The sequence below is a fragment of the Canis aureus genome, chromosome 1 (genome assembly GCF_053574225.1).
Source record: "Canis aureus isolate CA01 chromosome 1, VMU_Caureus_v.1.0, whole genome shotgun sequence".
Classification (NCBI taxonomy): Eukaryota; Metazoa; Chordata; class Mammalia; order Carnivora; family Canidae; genus Canis; species Canis aureus.
Genome location: NC_135611.1, coordinates 111,249,177 through 111,269,164, shown reverse-complemented (window position 1 = coordinate 111,269,164; position 19,988 = coordinate 111,249,177). Strand labels below are relative to the sequence as shown.

At 54.5% G+C, this 19,988-nt stretch overlaps 1 protein-coding gene across 1 annotated transcript; it reads left to right on the top strand.

The window, feature by feature from the left end:
• Nucleotides 1-13,035: 13,035 nt before the first annotated feature.
• CEACAM16 (CEA cell adhesion molecule 16, tectorial membrane component) lies at nucleotides 13,036-19,814 on the top strand (the record flags this gene model as incomplete). Its single annotated transcript, XM_077893285.1, has 4 exons — nucleotides 13,036-13,435; nucleotides 13,757-14,032; nucleotides 15,058-15,336; nucleotides 17,518-19,814. Coding segments are annotated over 4 exons (1,359 nt in total), but the record flags the coding sequence as incomplete, so codon positions are not given.
• Nucleotides 19,815-19,988: the final 174 nt, after the last annotated feature.

Here is a 19,988-nt window from a genome sequence, read left to right as displayed (position 1 = left end):
AGCTCGATGCGGCCATGTGACTAACTCCTGGCCAACGGGATGCGAGCAGAAATGATAGCGTCACACAGTCCTCAAATACATCCCTAAAGGGAGAGCACTGGGGTCACCAGTGAGGTCTTCTTCTTCACCGCTACAAAACCAGGCGTAAGCATAAGCATGACTGACGGTAGCAACAGCTCCAGTAAACAGAGCCGGGCCTCTGTGTCTTTACTTGTCTGAACTTCTCAAATTCTCAGAATAGCCTTGGGAGGCTGGGACTGTCTATTCCCATTTTGCAGATGGAGAAATGGAGGCCCAGAGAAGGGAAGTGACTGTCCCAAGGTCACACACCATGTATAAAGAAAGGCCAGTGTTGGGGTCAGGATGAGCTGGGTTAGGCTGCAGTAACAAACAACCCCACCATCTCCGTGCCTTAAAATAGCAACGGTGGTTTATTTCTTGCTCGGGCTTCACGGTGGTCTCAGTGCAGAGGGCATGCCCAGAGTCAGGAGAGCTCGGCTTCACATCTCCTCATTCAGGAACCAGGCTCTCACAGTCGGTCACTGTGCCGGAAAAGGGAGGGGACACGGCAAAGCAGACTTTTAAAGGCTTTCACCCAGAAGTGACACTCCCACTCACAGCTCGTTGGCCAAAGGAGGGTACATGATACAACCTAATGTCAAGAGCGCTGGCAGGTGCAATGCTTCCGTGTATTCAGAATAAGGAAAACTGATATGTATGAACAGCCCAATCGATACCCCATCAGGATTCACACCAGAGGCCACATTCTCTGCCACGATGCTTTCCTGAGAGAACTTCCTAGGAAGACCCATCCACATCTTCATCCAGTGACTCATTCATTCATTCATTCAGCAGGTGCTGAACCAGGGTGGCAGGCCTCGCTGGTGGAAGAAATGCATAGAGCCAAGAGATATTTAGAATAAAACATTGGCAGAATTTGGCCCTGGGTTAGATGTAAGGGATGAGGGAGAAGAGTGTGTCAAAAGTTTCGTTCATCAGCTCAACGAACATTTATTGATCACCTGCTGTGTGCAGTTTTTCTAGGCTCTGATGAGATAGCTGAGAACAAAGCAGAGATCCCAGGATGCCTGGGTGGCTCAGTGGTTGAGCATCTGCCTTTGGCTCAGGTCATGATCCCGGGGTCCTGGGATCGAGTCCTGCAACAGGCTCCCTGCAGGGAGCCTGCTTCTCCCTCTGCCTGTGTCTGTCTCTCTCTGTGTGTCTTTCATGAATAAATAAATAAAATCTTTAAAAAACAACAACAGATATCCCTATCCTCAGAGAACTGACAACAAATGGCACCAAACATAACTCCCAGGGGAGTAATATTATGAAGAAGAATGAACAGATGCCAAGAAAGCTGGGGAGCTGGAATGGGGGACCCCCCCTGGTGTCTGGTTTGCTGATGGGATGCAGGGGCATTGCATTCATAATGCAAGAGGACTAGGTTTGCAAGGAGTGAAAACATGTCCACATGAAAACTTGTACCCAGATGCTCACGGCACTGTTCATAATAGCCCAAAAGTGAAAACAACCCAAATATCCATCAGCAGAGGAACAGAGAAACAAAACATGGTGTATCCAGACAATGGAATATAATGCGGCCTTCGGATAAGGACCGAAGTACCGAAGTACTGAGCCATGGGACGACCTGGATGAACCTTGAGGACATGATGCTGAATGAAAAGAAGCCAGACACAAAAAGCTACATATTATATGATTCCATGAAAGGGAATTGTCCAGAATAGACAAATCCACAGAGACATCTAGGATTTGCTTCCTAGCAGATGAGTGGTCACCAGGAGCTGGAGGGATGGGGGGCTAGGAGTGACTGCTGAGGGGTACAGGGGTTCTTTTCGGGGTGATGGAAATGTTCTAAAATCGATCATGTGGATGGTTGTGTGGCCCTATGAACATATTAAGAACAACTGGATTTGTACACTTTTTTTAAAAGATTTTTTTAAATTTATTTATAGAGACAGAGAGAGAGAGAGAGAGAGGCAGAGACACAGGCAGAGGGAGAAGCAGGCTCCATGCAGGGAGCCCGACGTGGGACTCGATCTCGGGTCTCCAGGATCACGCCCTGGGCTGCAGGTGGCGCTAAACCGCTGGGCCACCGGGGCTGCCTGATTTGTACACTTTAAACGGGTGGATTGTCTGTTATGTGAATTATATCTCAATAAAACTGAGAAAGAGAAGGGAGGGAGGAGGGAAGGAAGAGGGCAGGCTTGAGAGGTCACTCTTGAAATTCACTTCGGTGAGTTGGCAGGAGGCAGCTGGAGACCCGGGGGCGGGGGGGGCAGTGAACATGGGTGCATGGTCGCCCCAGAAATGTCATCTTTTATCACTGGTTGGAGTTTGGGTTCATTGGGTCCGTCCTTTCTGCCAGACTTGCAAGCAGCACTCGTCAATGCAGAGCCAGCAGGGGGCAGCAGAGGACCACACAGGCCAACAGACGCCCTGGCTGCTCTGAGCACCTCTGCACCCCACCCCAGGGCACCTGTCCCCAGCCTCCGCCCCTTTGTGTACCCTTCTTTTTTTTTTTTTTTTTTTAGCCTTTGTGTACCCTTCTGAGAGCTCAGAGGATGCACCCAGCTGCCCAGGCCCAAAACCTGGGTGTCTCCTTCCCTCAAAGGGGGCAAACACCAGAACCTACCTCCTAGGCCTCCTGAGCTTGGGGTCTCGACAGCCCAGCCCTGGGCCAGGACGTCTCTCCCCATCACCTCCCCATCCCCCTACCTGGTCTCCTGCCCCCTCCCATCCTCCCACCATGAGACAGCCCAAGGGATCTTTCTAAATCCCAAACTCAGTAGTGCCTCCTCCCTGCTTGGAACCACCCATGGCTCTCCAAGTGCCCTTAAAGTCCAGGTTCTCATCATAGCCTGCAAATCCCTGGGAGGTCTGGCTCCTGGAGGCCCCTCAGCCTCCCTCTCAGCAACCCCTGACGCTCACCCCCACCCTGTGGTCTGCAGTCTATCATCCCCTGAACTGCTTCCAGGCCTTTCCCACTCTGCTCCCCATGCTCTGGGCATGCCCACAGGCACAGCACTCCACCCTGCCGGCCCCACCCCCGTTGGTCTTCCAGGTCTTCAGCTCAGACACCTCCTCCTCCAGGAAGCCCCCCCTGACACTCAAGCTGGGTCAGGTCCTTCTCCTGAGTTCCTCGACCTCAGCTCTGCCCACTCTGGGTGGTCACTGTCTAGAGATTTGTCTCGCCACTGGACTGTAAGCCCTGGAAGGGCTGGGCCAAGGCCACCCCGCGGTCACAGATGGGTCCCAGCACCACCCAGCAGGGCAGGCCCAGGGCAATGGATCAAGGAACGTGTGTGGAATAAGTGACACGTGGGCAGACTCGTTATCTCCATATCCTCCCTCGCTGTACCCGGCCACCTCCACTCATTCGTCGACAGACATTCACTGAGCAGCTACTGGACATCAAGCTCTGTTGAATGAAGCCTGGACTCCAGAGACATGAAGAGAAGGACAGGCCCCGACTCAGGAAGCTGGCGGTCTAGGGGGAGGCGACGTAACCTGGCCACGCACTGCGCTGAGCGCTTCACGTTTCTCAACTTACCTGATCCTCACAACGGTTCTGTGGGGGCAGCGCTCTGAGCGTTCCCATTTTACAGATAAGAAAACTGAGGCAGGGACACCTGGGTGGCTCAGCGGTCTAGCGCCTGCCTTGGGCTCAGGGTGTGATCCTGGGGTCCCGGGATCGAGTCCCGCATCAGGCTCACTGCGGGGAGCCTGCTTCTCCCTCTGCCTGTGTCTCTGCCTCTCTGTGTCTCTCATGAATAAATAAATAAAATCTTTTTTAAAAAAAGAAAAAGAGGGCAGCCCAGGTGGCTCAGTGGTTTAGCGCCGCCTTCTGCCCAGAGCGTGATCCTGGAGACCCGGGATCGAGTCCCACGTCGGGCTCCCTGCGTGAAGCCTGCTTCTCCTCTGCCTGTGTCTCTGCCCCTCTCTCTCTCTCTCTCTCTCTCTCTGATGAATAAATCAATAAAATCTTTAAAAAAAGAAAACAGGCATCAGAGCCTAACACCTGGCTCTCTCTCCTATTCATTCTGATCCGTCAAGGACCAAATGTCACCCAGGGCTGCGACCGTGTTGGGGTCCATGTGTCCAAGCAGAGAGAGGGCTCTGCCTTAGGAGAGGGCACCGCTCACAGGAGAGAGAGAGAGAGAGAGAGATCGCTAAGGTTGGAACTCCAGGCACTGTGTTGAGCAGCCCGATTTGGAAGAGACCAGTGTCCTCGTTGGGGACTAGGAGCCCCGGGACTCCTTCATCCTCTCCACCCAAGCTCTGCCCCCCAAGGCTCACTGCGGACCCCCACTCCCTTCCTCTGAGTCCCCAGCACCACTCGATTCTCAGGGCTGTGGCTCCTCATCACACAAACGAGGAAGTGGCTGTCTGGGGAAGGAAATGGGCTGGCCCATGACCAAGACTGATTATGATTCATGGGGAAAACCCTTCCCTCCCGAACTCAACCCCTTTGTAGGCAGGGGGCACTGCCCTCTGAAAGAGTCCGTCTGGCGGGCCTGCTGCAGAGGTGTAGCCCCTGACGGCCCTGCGGGCCTCCTTTATCTGCTAACCTCCCTGGGGTGGCATGGAAGATTTCGCTTGTGGAAAGCATCCCGCTGCTGGAATCAGCATTTCAAAAACATCGAGCCCTTTTGGGGTCCTGGCACGAGGAAACTTTCGGGGGTGTCGAAGGTGCTCTAAAACGAGATCTGGTGGTGGCTGCGGAAAATGAACTCTGTGCTATGAAAATCCTGCCCCAGGGGCACCTGGCTGGCTCAGTTGGTCGAGCGTGCCACCTTGATCTCGGGGTCGTGAGTTCAAGCCCCACGTGGGGTGCAAAAATTACTTTAAAAATCCCTAAATAAAAGAAGAAGAAAAGAAAGAAAGAAAACTATGCCCCAGTGAAGCTAAGAATGAGATGATGTTTATGAGACTGGAAATCTGAATACTGACTAGGTATTTGAAGATATTCAGGAAGTGTTTTTTGTTAACATTTTCACGTGTTAGGTAAAAATATGACATTGTGTGGTTTTCTTAATGAGTCCCTATCTTTTAGGGATATAGGCTGAGGCATCTATGAGTAAGACGATAAGAGGCTTGGAAGTTGCTTTCAAATACTATAGGTCAGGGGTAGCTAGGGAAAGAGCAGCAAGATTGGAGGGAGCTGGGAAATGTGTGGAATTTGGAAATTTTCCAAAATAAAGTTATTTTTTTTAAAAAGTGGGGCACTTGGGTGGCTCTCAGGTGATTGTGCGTTTGCCTTTGGGTCAGGTCACGATCTAAGGATCCTGGGATCGAGCCCCACATCGAGCTTCCTGCTTAGCAGGGAGTCTGCTTCTCCCTCTGCCTCCCCCCACCCCCATGTTCACGCCCACACTCTCTCTCTCAAATAAATAAAATCTTTTTTTAAAAAAAGTTATTAAATTGTTTTTACATAACTCTAAATCCAAATCTACTCCCTTCCCATATTCCTGCTGGATAAAATGAGGCTCGAGAAAGACAGGACATCTAGCCAGGTTTCTGCTCAGGGCCTTCTGGACCTTTGGGGGCCCCCAGAGAACCTGACCTTCTCTCTCTGCTCCCCTCCATCCTCCCTAACTCCAGAAAAGCCCAGCTTCTCACACTTACCAACTCAGCCCCCCGCAACCCCTCCTTCCAGACCTAGATCCTTCTCTTCTGTGGCTCGTTGGCTCTCTTACCCTAAGCTGGGCCTTACCATCACCCCACTCCCCTACAAAGGGCCATCTTGCACCCAAAGTCCTACTTCCCAGGTCCCCTGCTCCCTCTGCAACCACCTCTTCCCCCTGCCCCCTCCGTCACTCAGCCACCTTGCTGTCCTCACACTCACCAAAGACCTTCCTGCCTCAGGGCCTTTGTACTTGCTGTGTCTGCTGCCCCAAACACCCTTCCCCCAGATGTCCCCAGACCCTGCGTCATCTCCTTCATCTCCTTCAGGTCTCAGCTCACATGTCTCTTCAGAAAGGCCCTTCCTGACCTCCCTAGCTAAAAGAGCAACAACCCCCGTCACTTCTACCCTCTGGCCCTCCTTTATTTTTTTATAGCAGTTATCTCTCCGCGACATGATATGATCTATCAGTTTTTCGATTAGCATTGCTCTCCCTCCAACAGGATTACACCCCACAAGGAAAGGGATGCACGGTCCGCAGGTAGTTGGTGCTCAATAAATATTTGTCTAATGGTTGAAGGACTTGGAAAAACCCCGGGTGGACTAGGCGAGAGAGAGAAGGGGGGGTGGGCAGGGGATCCTGGCAGAGGGAAGGGCCTGTGCAAAGGCTTGCCGCTCTCTCCTCCAATGCACTCGTCCCGCCCCACAGGGCAGCTCAGGTGCTCTCCCCCGGGTGAGGACTGCAGGGCATCTGGGGTCCTTTCTCCCCAAGGACAGCCTCCCCAGGACCGAGCCCAGACCTCGCCTGGCAGGCGGGCACAGGAAGCCACACCCTGAGGTCAGGTCCATGAGTAAATATTGCAGCACCTAGGCCTCCCCTCACAGATAAGGGGGGGCGGGAGGGTCAGAAACCTGCTTTGGCCTCACCGAGGGAACCGCTCCAGCAGCCCCTGGGCTCCAAGGTCTCTGCCGGGGAGGATGGGACAAGGGTCCGCCACAGGGGCCCAGGCCAGTTTCCATCTAACAAATACTGACTAAGCCCAAGTGGGCGGGATCCCAGGCTGGAGACAGAGGGACAGGGCCCCAGGCCGGCTCCCCAGGGAGCTATTGACGTGGCTGGCCAGATAAGAGGGCTGACAAAACAAGATCAGGGAACCTTGTCCCCAGCCTGCCTTTGCTGGGTGGAGAAGATAAGGCTTGCCCACTGCAACCCCCTGAGGCAACGGCCCCAAGCCTCAGTTTTCTGGGCTGCAAAATGGATCCTCCAGGAGGGAGGGGGCACCCGATGACGTCATGGGTAAAACTGACAATGTCAAAAGGAATAAGAGCATCCGTGGAAACTAGATCCAAGGCCCAGCCAATTCCCCCCTCCCGGGTGGGGCCCGCGCCATCCCAGAAAGAACGCGAGCTACATACGCAGCAGAAGACATCCTGGCCTCACATGAAGAAAAGCACAAAAAAAGAAAAAAAAAGGTGAAATGCATTTACTTAACCCAACATATGCGAAATGTTATCATCTCTCTTTTTTTTTAATGTTTATTTTATTTTATTTATTTATTCATAGAGACACAGAGAGAGAGGCAGAGACACAAGCAGAGGGAGAAGCAGGCTCCATGCAGGGAGCCCGACGTGGGACTCGATCCTGGGTCTCCAGGATCACGCCCCGGGCTGAAGGCGACGCTAAACCGCTGAGCCACCCGGGCTGCCCAAATGTTATCATCTCAACATGGAATCAATATAAAAAATGAGGGCAGCCCGGGTGGCTCAGCGGTTTAGCGCCACCTTCAGCCCAGGGTATGATCCTGGAGACCCGGGATCGAGTCCCACGTCGGGCTCCCTGCATGGAGCCTGCTTCTCCCTCTGCTTGTGTCTCTGCCTCTCTCTTGCTCTCTGTGTCTCTCATGAATAAATAAATAAATAAATCTTAAAAAAAAAAGGATGATCTATTTTTATTTTTACATTCTTTTTTTTTTTTTTTTTTTTTTTTTTTTTGGTTTGCAATAAGCCCTCAGTATTTGGTGTGGTCATTTTACTCACAGCTCATCTCAATTCGGATAAGCTAGTGAAGCTAGTGGCTCGTGGCTACCTGGGACACAGCTGGACTATTGCAATCCCCTGCCAGGGCCTCCCAGCACAGACCCTCACTCCCCACTCCTCTGTTACCCACAATGAAGCCAGAAGTTTCTATTAACACCAGAGCCCCCATCCCTTCTCTGCTCAAAGTGCTCTCATCGCTCTGGTCTCAGAGTAAAAGCCAAAGTCCTCCCATGGCCCACGAGGCCCTTCAGGATCGCTGCCCCCCCCCCCCCGGTTCCCTCACTGGCCCCTCCACTCTTCCCTCCGCTCACTGAAACACTCCTGCCTCAGGACCTTTGCACTTGCTGTGTCCTGGGGAATGCTCTTCCCCCAGATTCAGCATGGCTCCCTCATTAAGTCTCTACTCCAGGGTTGCCCCCTACAACATCTTCTCACTGCTGGACATAAGCCAGTGCCCAAGCCACCTCTACTCCCTCCCCTGCTTTCTTTTTTCCCATGGCATTATCCCCACCTGACATAAAGTTATATGCATTTGTGTTTATTTGTCTATTGATTATCTCCCCAAACCAAAGGTCAGTTCCGTGAGGCAGCGATTTTTTTTATTTTTTTATTTTTATTTATTTTTTAATTTTTTTTTTTTTTTTTTTTTATTTATGATAGTCACAGAGAGAGAGAGAGACAAGCAGAGACACAGGCAGAGGGAGAAGCAGGCTCCATGCACCGGGAGCCCGACGTGGGATTCGATCCCGGGTCTCCAGGATTGCGCCCTGGGCCAAAGGCAGGCGCCAAACCGCTGCGCCACCCAGGGATTCCGAGGCAGAGATTTTTGTTCCACTAATGACCGTAGCTTAACGCCTGGCACAGTGCCTGGCACATACTAGGTACTCAAGAAATGTCTGTTGACTGGTGAGGGAACAGTGGCACCCATGTACCCAGAGCCCACTCAGGTCCGGCACTGAGCCCCCCTCTCAGAGGAATCCCAGGGAGGTCAGTGTCGTGATCCCCCACTACCCATTGCACAGAGAGGCACAGGCCTCTGCCCGGGATCACCTGGTCCACTTTCTGCCCAGCTCTGGGCCTGGCATACAGCAGACACTCAAGAAACTTCGGCTTTCAAAGGACTCAAGGATCCAGGCTCACGTTCAGGAGCATCAGAGGAGAGGCAGGGAGGTGGGAGGGTGCAGGTGGATCCGGAAAGGCAAGGACAGCAGAGAGCCATCAGCACGACGCCACCAAGGCAGGGAGCCATGGCAGAGTCTGGACAACAGCCTGGATGTGTCTCAGTCCTCCCAGAGACACGGCCTCCTCACATCCTCAACCAGATAGCAAATCACCAGAAACCCGGGCCTCCCTGGGGACTCCTCTCTGTCATCCACACCTGGTGTCGGCTTCCACAAACACTGTTTGAACCCCAACTCTGAGCTGGGCAGCAATGGGGACACAGTAGTGACCACAACAGCCCAGGGCCTGCCTTCCTAGGACTCATAGTCCAGATGGGGAGACAGGCTCACCCTTTGACTGGGAGGACCCAGGGTGGTCAGGACTGGGACTGGGGATCCCAGGGTGTACCTAGCCCAGCCTGAGAGTCCAGAGGGCTTCCTGGAGGAGGCAGGCAATGAAATAGAGCAGAGGAAAGCAGGGATCTGCTGGCCGGAGAGGGCATAAGTGAGGCGGAATAACTGGAGCACAGAGTTCCCAGGAGGAAGGGGTGTCCATGAGGCTGGGCAAGTAGGCAGGGGCCAGGCCATGCAGAGCCTCGTGGGCCACGCCAAGAAGCTGGGCTTTCTCCTGTGGGCACTGGGGAGTCATGGCAGGTTCTGAGCACATGGAAGGAGGGAGGGTGAGACCAGGCCCATGGACCTGGGAGGATCTCCTGGGGGAAGCCAGATGAGGAGCAGGGTGATGCCTGGACCAGGGCAGGGAGGACAGGGAGAAAGAGAAAGAGCAGGTGCCACAGGGTGTGGCGTGCTAGGGGGAGAGAGGAGGGAAGTGTCAGGGACACAGTCCTGGGTCTCTCTGTCCCAGTGACAGGTGAACGGTGGCGCCATCCCTGATAAGAGGAGGAACAGGTCTGGGGGAAGATGCCAAGGTCAGTTTAGGACAAGGTGAGTGAGAGGTGCCCAGGGGACATCTGGGGGGAGGCATCCTGAATGGGCTCGGGAGAGGCCTGGGTCAGGACAAAGAAGGATGAGGTGAGGTTGCAGGTGGGGTGGGGGGAACAGGAGGCGCCAGGGCACCCACACTTCCCGCCACTCCCCCATCAGAGCCCCGCCCTGCAAGGGTAGCTCAGGACAGGATGCAAACTAGGAAGAGCAAACCAGGACAGGGGAGCCACTGGTACGGCCCTTGCCCAGATGCAGGCCGCTGGGGCCTGAGAAGGACCAGCGCCCAGAACCATCAAGAGATCAATATAACACATTTGTCGAAAACACTTTCCCCAGATCCCCCACGGCATCTGCCAACCTCACCTTTCCAGAAACACCTCCCCTGATCCCCTCCTCCAGCTCCAATTTAAAAATTGGGTGGCTCAGCAGTTGAGCACCTGCCTTTGGCTCAGGGCATGATCCTGAAATCCGGATCGAGTCCCACATCAGGTTCCCTGCGGGGAGCCTGCTTCTCCCTCTGCCTCTGTCTCTGCCTGTATGTGTATGTGTGTGTGTCTCTCATGAATAAATAAATAAATCTTTAAAAAATAAAATAAAATAAAATAAAAATCACAAATGCGGGGACACCTCAGTGGCTCAGCAGTCTGCCCTCAGCTCAGGGAGTGATCCCAGGGTCCTGGGATCAAGTCCCACATGAGGCTCCCCGTAGGGAGCCTGCTTCTCCCTCTGCCTCTCTCTCTGTGTCTCTCTCATGAATAAATAAATAAAATTTAAATAATTACATATGAAAATCACAAACCCCCTTCCTGGCTTTATTTTTCCCCATTTACGTCCATCCAACATAATATTTTGTTTGTTTACCCACGAACGTCAGCCCCACCAGCACCCAGGACACTGTCCGGCAGACAGGAGATGCTCTTGCAATATTTGTTGAGTAAAACAGCCCTACGAGGTGGGTGCTGTCATCATTCCCATTTCACAGATGAGGACGCTGAGGCCCAGCGGGTTCCATGACTTGCCCCGGGTCGTGGAGGTAGGGGACAGTGGACCAGGTCCCGTGCCTACACTTTTCATAATAGTAACACCAAGCAGACCTCGCCCTGGGGGCCCGTTCTGCCGGCTGCTGGCCAAAGGCCTGACACGGAGCAGCTCACCAACTGCTCTCAGGGTCTCCACCATCCCGGCTTTTCAGAGCAGCACGCGGAGACTCAGCAAGGGGCTGCCTCCAGCCCCGCTTCGCCCAAGTGCAGAGCCAAGGTCAAACCCGGACGCTTCTCTGGCCCCAAACTCTCCACGCACACACCTGACAGACAGGGCTGTCAAGGCCGAGAAGGGAAGAGGGAACGTGGGTTTCTTAGCCCCATACGGGGGCCGGTGGGAGCAGAGCCCCAAAGAGAGTGAGTAGCCGCCCAGCCTCCTTCCTTCTGTGTGGCTTTGCACACAGAACAGGGTTCAAATTCCCTCTCCCTGCAGGACCTTGGGCAAGTCAGAGCCTGTGGCCAGTGCCTCAGTTTCCCTCTCTGCAAACAGTGCCCACCTGGGGGGACATCCCCTGAAAGGACAAGCTGACAGTCACCCACGGTGCCAAGGCCAGGAAACGACAGTCGCTGGTTTTATTCCTCAGTGACCCCCACATTGCCAGGGAGGCCGAGGTGTGGGCCCCGAGTAAGAACTGCCCTAAAATCTTTCCCCCGCGCCTCCTCCTCCTCCCTGGCGACCTGGTTCTTCTCCTGGTACCAGACCCGGGCCCTCAGCACAAAGAAGGTTAGGCAGCGCCCCAGGAGGCCTGGCCGGGTCGTGGCCCCTGGCCCGTGCCTGCCACACCTGCTCTGGTACCCAAATGGGGCCCCAGATCCTTGGTGACTCGATCCCTCCAAATTCAGGTGATCTCCCCCGGCTCCAAATCACCGAACCCTCCCAGGTCCCGCGCCAGACGGAGCCAGGTCCCCACCAGGAAGGGCCTCGGAGCACTGGGACGCCACCACCGCCGTCTTCAAGACCAAGTTGGGGGCGAAAGATGGCTGTGACCGGGTGCAGCTGGCTCCTCCTCAGTGGTGAGCAAGAATGGAGCCCCCCACAACCTCAGCCCACTGGGGGGAAGGGTGGGGATCCCTGGGACCCGGAGAGGGAAGGTGGGAGCCAGCACCCAGCATGCTGTGTAGGGAGGGCATCGTTTGCTCCTCCAGGAGGCACCCAGCGTGGGGCTGGCCAGGGACGGCCACCCAGAGAGGTTTGTAGGGTGAAACTCAGAAATTTCTGGAATCAGGGCGTGAGCTCAAGCAGAGGAGCCGCTGATCCTGCTCGCTCGCTCGGTGTGGCAGAGCCATACTGAGCCACGGAAGCTTGGCCGGGGTGAGCTCTAGCCAGCAGCTCGGCCTCTCCCTGGGATGTGGCTTTGGGCAGGTGCCTTCCCCTTCTCGTCCTATTTCCCCGTCTACGAAACGGGCTAAACTCACAGGGTCGTTTGAAGGTCATAACAAGCAACATTGGCTAGCGCCGACTGTGCCACGGGAGCTGTTGGTAACGTTGCCCGTGTGTTCACCACCACCCTAGGCAGGAGGCCCACTCATGACCCCCCACTTCATAGACGAGAAATCGGAGGCTCAGAGAGGGGAAGCCAGCAGCCGGGGTCACACAGCCAGTAGCAGCAGGGCCGAGTGCTACACCCAGAGCACTCACCCCTAGCCCTAGCTTTAGCAGTCTGGAAAGTACCAGAAACCAGGCCAGGCATGCCAGCACTTCTTCCCTGAGAACTGCCATGGACACCCATTCCAGGCCTACACACACACACGCATACGCACGCACACACGCACATGCACACATACATGCACACGTACAATTCCAACCCAAGCAGCCCTGACCAGCTAGGCAGGTTTGGGGCTTATCTGTCGGGGTTGAAAGGAAAGGGGTGGAGTCAATTCATCACACCCCTACTTTCTGCTGTGGTCAGACCTGGAGAGGCAGAGAGCTGAGCCGGGGCCTAGATGAGCCCGCCTGATTGTGAAAGCCTCGGTCTGGTGACTCTCAGGACGGGAAAACCCTCTGGGCCCCATGCAATCCAGAGTTCTTGCAGGCTGAGCACGTGCTACACACTCGTGTGCAAGGCTTTCTGCCAGATTCTTGGCACGGCCCGACAAATTCAATCCTCAGGCCCACTCCAGACCCTGCACCTGGCCAGCACTTATTGAGCACTTACTGTATACCAGGAACACGTGTGCCAGGAGTGCACGTCTCCTCCTTCACTGAACGAAGGCAGTGGTCAAGCCGACCTCATCCGGGCCCTCTGGCTCCTTTTCCTCAGCCACTTTTCTGAGCGTGGGGGCCGAGATCTCCATCACCCCCGAGCCCGCCCAGCCAGCTGAGGGGGACAACGTGACGCTGGCCGTCCACGGGCTTTTGGGGGAGCTGCTTGCCTACAACTGGTACGCGGGACCCACTCTCAGCCTGACTTACCTGGTGGCCAGCTACATTGTGAGCACGGGCGACGAGACCCCTGGCCCGGCCCACACAGGGCGGGAGGCTGTGCGCCCCGATGGCAGCCTGGACATCCAGGGCGTCCTGCCCCGCCACTCGGGCACCTACATCCTGCAGACTCTCAACAGGCAGCTGCAGACGGAGGTGGGCTACGGACACTTGCAGGTCTATGGTGAGACACCCCACCCCCGGACTCCCCTCTGCCGCAGCCAGCCTTCCCACCTCCTTCCCAGTCCCTCTATAAAAAAAATAAATAAATACATAAAAAGAAGGTAAAAATTTAAAACCAAAAAAAAGACAAAATAACAATAAAATTAAAATGCTCACCTCCTTCAGGATGGCTTCCAGGATTACCTCTTATCCCATTCTTTGCCCCTCCGGCGGGGTACAGGGACACCACCAGGATCCAGCCATGCCCCTCGACCTGGGGAGGGGGGTGGCCGGGGAAGCAGGCAGTGCCCGGCCCCCTCCCCCTCTGTCTCTTGCCCCACAGAGATCCTGGCCCAGCCCGTGGTCATGGCCAACAACACGGCACTGGTGGAGCGCCGAGACACCCTACGCCTGATGTGCAGCAGCCCCAGCCCCGCTGAGGTCCGCTGGTTCTTCAACGGCGAAGCCCTGCCCATCGCCATCCGCCTTGGCCAGTCCCCCGATGGCCGGGTGCTGACCCGGCATGGCATCCGCAGGGAGGAGGCTGGAGCCTACCAGTGTGAGGTCTGGAACCCGGTCAGTGTGAGCCGCAGCGAGCCCATCAACCTGACCGTGTACTGTGAGTCCTCCTGGCCCCACTAGAAACACCCAGTGCCCAAATCTCATAGATGGGTAAACTGAGGCCAGGAGAGGGCACCCGAGGGCACACAGTGGGTCAGTAGATGAGCTGGGCTTAGGAGCCAGGGATCCCTCTTAAAATGCACTTGACCCATTGCCAAAGGACAAAAAACCACCCTAGAAATGGAATAATCCTTCAGTCTGAAGCAGTACCTGCAGGAAAGGACACAGGACTGGTTGGTTTTGAAAGGGAGGCGGGAAGGGAGTGGTGGGTGGGAGGGGAGGTAAAATTTAAAAATGTAACCAAAGCACGGAGTCATTCCCAGGGGCAGCAGATATGCAGTGTGGAATCCGGGGCAAATAAATCACAGAGGTACGCAAGGGCCGCTAATGTAGAAAAACTTAGAGCCTAGAATCCTACCACCAGGGAATGCTGGATTTAAGAAGCACTGAATTCTAGACTCTGAGAATCCTAGAAACTCTAGAAGCAGAAATTCTTAGAACCTTAGAATTGAATTCTAAAATCTTAGAGCCACCCAAACCTAGAATTTTAGAAACATAGATTTCTAGAATCTTAGAATCCTAGAACCTAGAAGCACTGACTCTTGCATTGACTAGAAGCATTGACCCTTGGAGCCCTAGAATTCTAGAATCTTAGAGTGACTTACGAGAAACTGATAGTCTAGTCTTCTTCTTCTTCTTCTTCTTTTTCTTCTTCTTCTTCTTCTTCTTCTTCTTCTTCTTCTTCTTCTTCTTCTTCTTCTTCTTCTTCGGCCATAGATTTCGAAAATATCTTGAAATTTGGTCTGGCCCAACACCCTCTCTTTACAGAAGAGAAAACAGATTCCCTGAAAGGGGAAAGTGATTCTCGGGATCCTAGAGCAAGTTAGAGATCTGTGTGGGATCCAGAAAAGACCAGAGCTTCCTCCCTCCACAAGTCCCCAGGGGCCCAGCCTGGTGGAGAGGAAGCCAGGGACTCGCCTGTCCCTCTACTGCCCCGTGTCTCTCTCCCTCCTGCCCCCACAGTTGGCCCAGAACGCGTGGCCATCCTCCAGGATTCTACTGCCCGCACAGGCTGTACCATCAAGCTTGACTTCAATACATCCCTCACCCTGTGGTGTGTGTCCCAGTCCTGCCCAGAGCCCGAGTACGTGTGGGCCTTCAACGGGCGTGCCCTCAAGAACGGGCGAGACCACCTCAACATCAGTAGCATGACAGCGGCCCAGGAGGGCACGTACACGTGTATTGCTAAGAACCCCAAGACCCTGCTTTCCGGATCTGCCTCAGTGGTGGTCAAGCTCACCGGTGAGTTGCCCCCGGCCTGACCACCACCCGCTCCCCCATGGAGGCCCAGGTGGACCGCGAAGGTTTGGCCACTCCTCCAACAGTTAGGGCACCATTGGCCCACCAGATCATTGGAAATTAAGAGATTCTCAACCCATCCTTTGGCCAAGTGACAAAGTGGCATGTCCGGTGGTCCTCCCCTCTTCATTTGGGGGACAGAAGGAGACAGCCCATATCCTGTCACTCGGAAAACAAAGAATGAATCAGACTCTTCCCTGAGGGGTGACAACGTGAGAAGGGAGCCACCTTGTCCGCACTGTGCAGGAGCAGAGCGGGAAAACATTCAGACGTCCCTTTGTGTGAGCGCCCCCCCCCTTCTAAATCCAGCCCGCCACAGCTGCCGAGGGCCTTGGCCCATCCCCTCCGCGCAGACAGCTGAACTTCTGTGCAGCCAACTAGATGATGCAGTGATCTGGCCCAGATGACTGTGTGTGTACACGCACAGGTGCACACACACATACACACACGGAAAATCACAGCCAGTTGTTGGCAAGTGGAAAAACACAGCCAGGGAGGCATTGCCTTGCCCCTGTCCTTAGACAGCCTGGGGACTGGGGGTAGTATAGACACAGCTGGTGTTTTGAGAGCTATCAGGATCCTCAGGGGACACTTTCTCATCCCCTGGGGATGGTGGCTTTGAACATGAAGGCCTCGTTAATTCTGCCTTGGTTCCTTCCCAAGCGGCCACTATCCCCCAGGGACAGTGGGAACAGTCCTGCCCTCCTTCCCTCCCCCTCCCTCCTACTAACAGGCTGGGTCTCATCCAAAGGGTGGATACTCTTTCACCCAAAGCAGAAATGGCATCCCCAGAGGTAAGTGTACCTCCTGCCCCACCCCACCTGGGGCAGCTGGTCTTGGCAAGAGACAGGGGGGTGTACCAGATGACCTCAGGTGCTGCCCCAAGTCCTGCCCGTACAGGCCAAGATGGGGGGTGTCGAAGTGTGCAGGTATGTGCAGGGAGTGGGTACAGCGCCCCCAAGGGCCTCTTAAACTGTCAGCAACCCTGTGGCAGGTGCCAGGGAGAGACAGAGGAAAAGGAAACCACCCTGCCCCCATCTGGGGGAGACTCTGATCTGATGGAGGAGATATGGTCTCTGCTCTTGGAGAGATGATCCTGGAATAGGGAAGCATGACTTCCTTATTCAAGGAACTGCCAGTCAGAGCGAAGAGGCAATGCCTCACACTCCATGGACTTTCAAGCAGTGATGGAGGAGACATGACATGCACCCTCAGTGAGCTTCCAGTCAGATGGAGGAGACAGTCCACACTTGGGGGAGATTTGGTACTCTGATGGGAGAGATGTGGTCTTGAGGAGACATGGTCTTTTTTTTTTTTTTTTTGAGAATTCCTAGTCTGATGGGGGGAGACACAGTTCCCACCTCTGCGTTACTCCCAATCTGATGGGGGAGTACAAGCCCCCCCACTTTCTAGGAATTTCCAGTCTGATAAGATAGGCATGCTCCTATCCAACCTCTGAGGTCCCCAGCCTGATTGGAGAGACCCAGCCTAATAATCTGGAATTCCAAATCTGATGGAAGAGACATGGCCTCCCACCCTCTGGAATCTTTTGATTTGATAAGAAACTATATAGCCCCCACATTCTGAGACCTCTTGGTTTGATAGAAGAGATACGGCCTGGGGTATACAAGTCTCAACTCTCTGGTAAGGGAAACAGGGCCCCCATATTTTGAGAATTTTCAGTCTCATAGGGGAGATACAATGCCCCCCCCCCATATTCTAGAATTCCCAATCTGATAGGGGAGACATGGTCCCTGTATTCTGAGAACTTTCGATCTGATGGAGGAGACATGGTTTGACTCTCTAGGGTCATCTAGTTAAATGGGAGAAATATCCCCCAAGGGCCGGAAATTCCTAGTCTAATGGGGGAGTGATGGCTCCCATCCTTTGGGGTCTCCCAGTCTCATGGGGGAAGACACAGCTCCCTGGTAGGCATTGTTGGGATACAAAACCGACCTCCACTATCACACAAGTCAGCTCCTTCCTCTGTCTCCTTCCCAGCACCTCGCACGGGGGGAGCACCAGCCAGTTGTGGGGAGGCATGGAGGAGCCAGCTGAGGGGAGGAGGGGGATGCCATACCCAGTGCAGGCCAGGCTGACCCAGCCCCCTCACTGTTTCCTCAGCGGCAGCAGTTGCCATGACAATTGTGCCTGTGCCGACCAAGCCGATGGAGGGCCAGGACGTGACACTGACCGTACAGGGCTACCCCAAGGACCTGCTGGTCTATGCCTGGTACCGCGGGCCTGCCTCCGAGCCCAACCGGCTGCTCAGCCAACTGCCGTCAGGGAACTGGATCGCAGGCCCCGCACACACAGGCCGGGAAGTGGGCTTCGCCAACTGCTCACTGCTGGTGCAGAAGCTGAACCTCACGGATGCTGGCCGCTACATGCTCAAGACCGTCACATTGCAGGGCAAGACAGAGACGCTGGAAGTGGAGCTGCAGGTGGCCCGTGAGTGTATCAGAGGGGGCAGAGGGGGTCTCTTTTCAGATAGAGGCTTCCAAGAGGAGGCTTTGCCTCCTCCATAGGCTGGGAAACATAGATCGAGGTGGATATGCCTACCCATCACACTGCAAGAAGGGACTTAGTCTCCTCCATCTGACTTGGGGATCTCCAAATGGAGTTCTTTCCTCTTCCATCAAACTGATGACCTAGACTAGGGGTAGATAGGCCTCCTCCATCAGACTGAAGGCCACTACAGGGGGCTTCCGTGCCTTCTCTCTCATACAAGAGGTTCACCAGACTGAAGGTTTTAAAAGAAGAGACATAGTCTGAGAGTAGGGCATCCTTTTTCCTGCAGATGGGTAGACTCTAAAACACAGGAGATATTGTCTCTGCTACTATATTGGGAAAATGGGCTAATGATGGGAGTTTACCTCCCCCATCAGACTAGATGTATAGAATGAAAGTGGATCATACCTCCCTCTTTAGACTGGGAGATCCTAGACTATTGGAATTGTGCCTCATTCTTTGCATTACAGTAAGAGTATGAACAGAATTTCTACCATCAGAGGGTGGAATTTTTTCATAAAGTGAAATCCTCCATTAGGATAGAGGCTTCTAGATGGTAGGAATTGCATCTCTGCCCTCAGACAAGGCGTTTCCAATGTTCAAGAACAATGTCTCTTCCAACAGCCTGTGAATTTTCCCGATGTTGAAGACTATGGCTTGCCCATCAGAGTAGGGACTCCCAGAGTCAGGGACCATGTCTCTTCCATCAGACTGGGAGCTCCCAGAGTCAGGGACCATGTCTCCTCCATCAGACTGGGAGCTCCCAGAGGCAGGAAACATGTCTCCTCCATCAGACTGGGAGCTCCCAGAATCAGGGATAAGGTCTCCTCTATCAGATTAGGGGCTCCCAGAGTTAAAGACCATGTCTCCTCCATCAGACTGGGAGCTCCCAGAGTCAGGGACCATGTCTCCTCCATCAGACTGGGAGCTCCCAGAGTCAGGGACCATGTCTCTTCTATCAGACTGGGGGCTCCCAGAGTCAAGGACCATGTCTCTTCCATCAGACTGGGAGCTCCCAGAGTCAAGGATCATGTCTCCTCCATCAGACTGGGAGCTCTCAGAGTCAGGGACCAGGTCTCCGCCATCAGACTGGGGGCTCTCAGAGTCAGGGACCAGGTCTCCTCCATCAGACTGGGCATCCCTGGAGATCCAAGAGGCCATGTCCCTAGGACAGGTTTCATCACATTAGACCAGGACACTGAATGACACTGGGAACTAGGTCATTCTCCAGTCTGGAGTCTCACCTCCCACCATCAGACCAGACACTTCTGGAAGCCCTAAGTCAGGGATGGCATCTCCCAGCTCAGATGTGAAGCTTCCAGGATCAGAAATCAATCACTGCCAGGTACCCCCTAGACATCCTCTTCATCAAACGCTGGTCCTGGGGCAGTGCTGGAGGTAGAATGCTCTGCGATGGCAGCAGGCGACCCCCCTAAAGGCTCGGAATTCCTTTTCACCCTGTCTCTCTCCTCACAGTCAACCTCCCTCCCCCGCATGAGGACCAACGCCACCTTCCTGAACCTGAACCTGACACAGGCTGAGCGTGGGGCGGGTGGGGCTGTGGGAGGCTGGGGGTGGGCAGGGGAGCACGAGGGGTGGGGGCACTGGGAGCTGGTCCTCTACCTCCCTGACAGCTTTTTCCACCCTTTTGCCCCATGCCCCCCTCAGCCCTGGAGTAGCAGCACAGCTGTGACCGTGGGGACCTCCGGAGAGAAGAACTCTTCACACCGTCCTCCGTCCTCCCCGTCTCCTCCCTCTCAGTGGAGGACCACTCGCTCCCAGTGAGGATGCCGGATTGATCGTGGTCAGCTGCTCTCCTGCTTCCACGCTAGAGTTAGAACGGACAGGGCCCTACTCCTTCACTGAGTTGTTGGAGAACCACAGAGGCCATAAATGTCCTGGTGAACACATGTATGTGTCAGCCTCTCCTTCTATGATCGCCAACCCTGCCATATCCTGGTGGCCACACTCACCTCCTTTCCTACCTGGGGTTATTCTCAGTTTAGGTGCATGCATGCACAGGGATGCCTAAATGACAGTGAGGCAAGTCCCTACTGCTCAGTGTCAGGGCCTCAGGCTCTTCC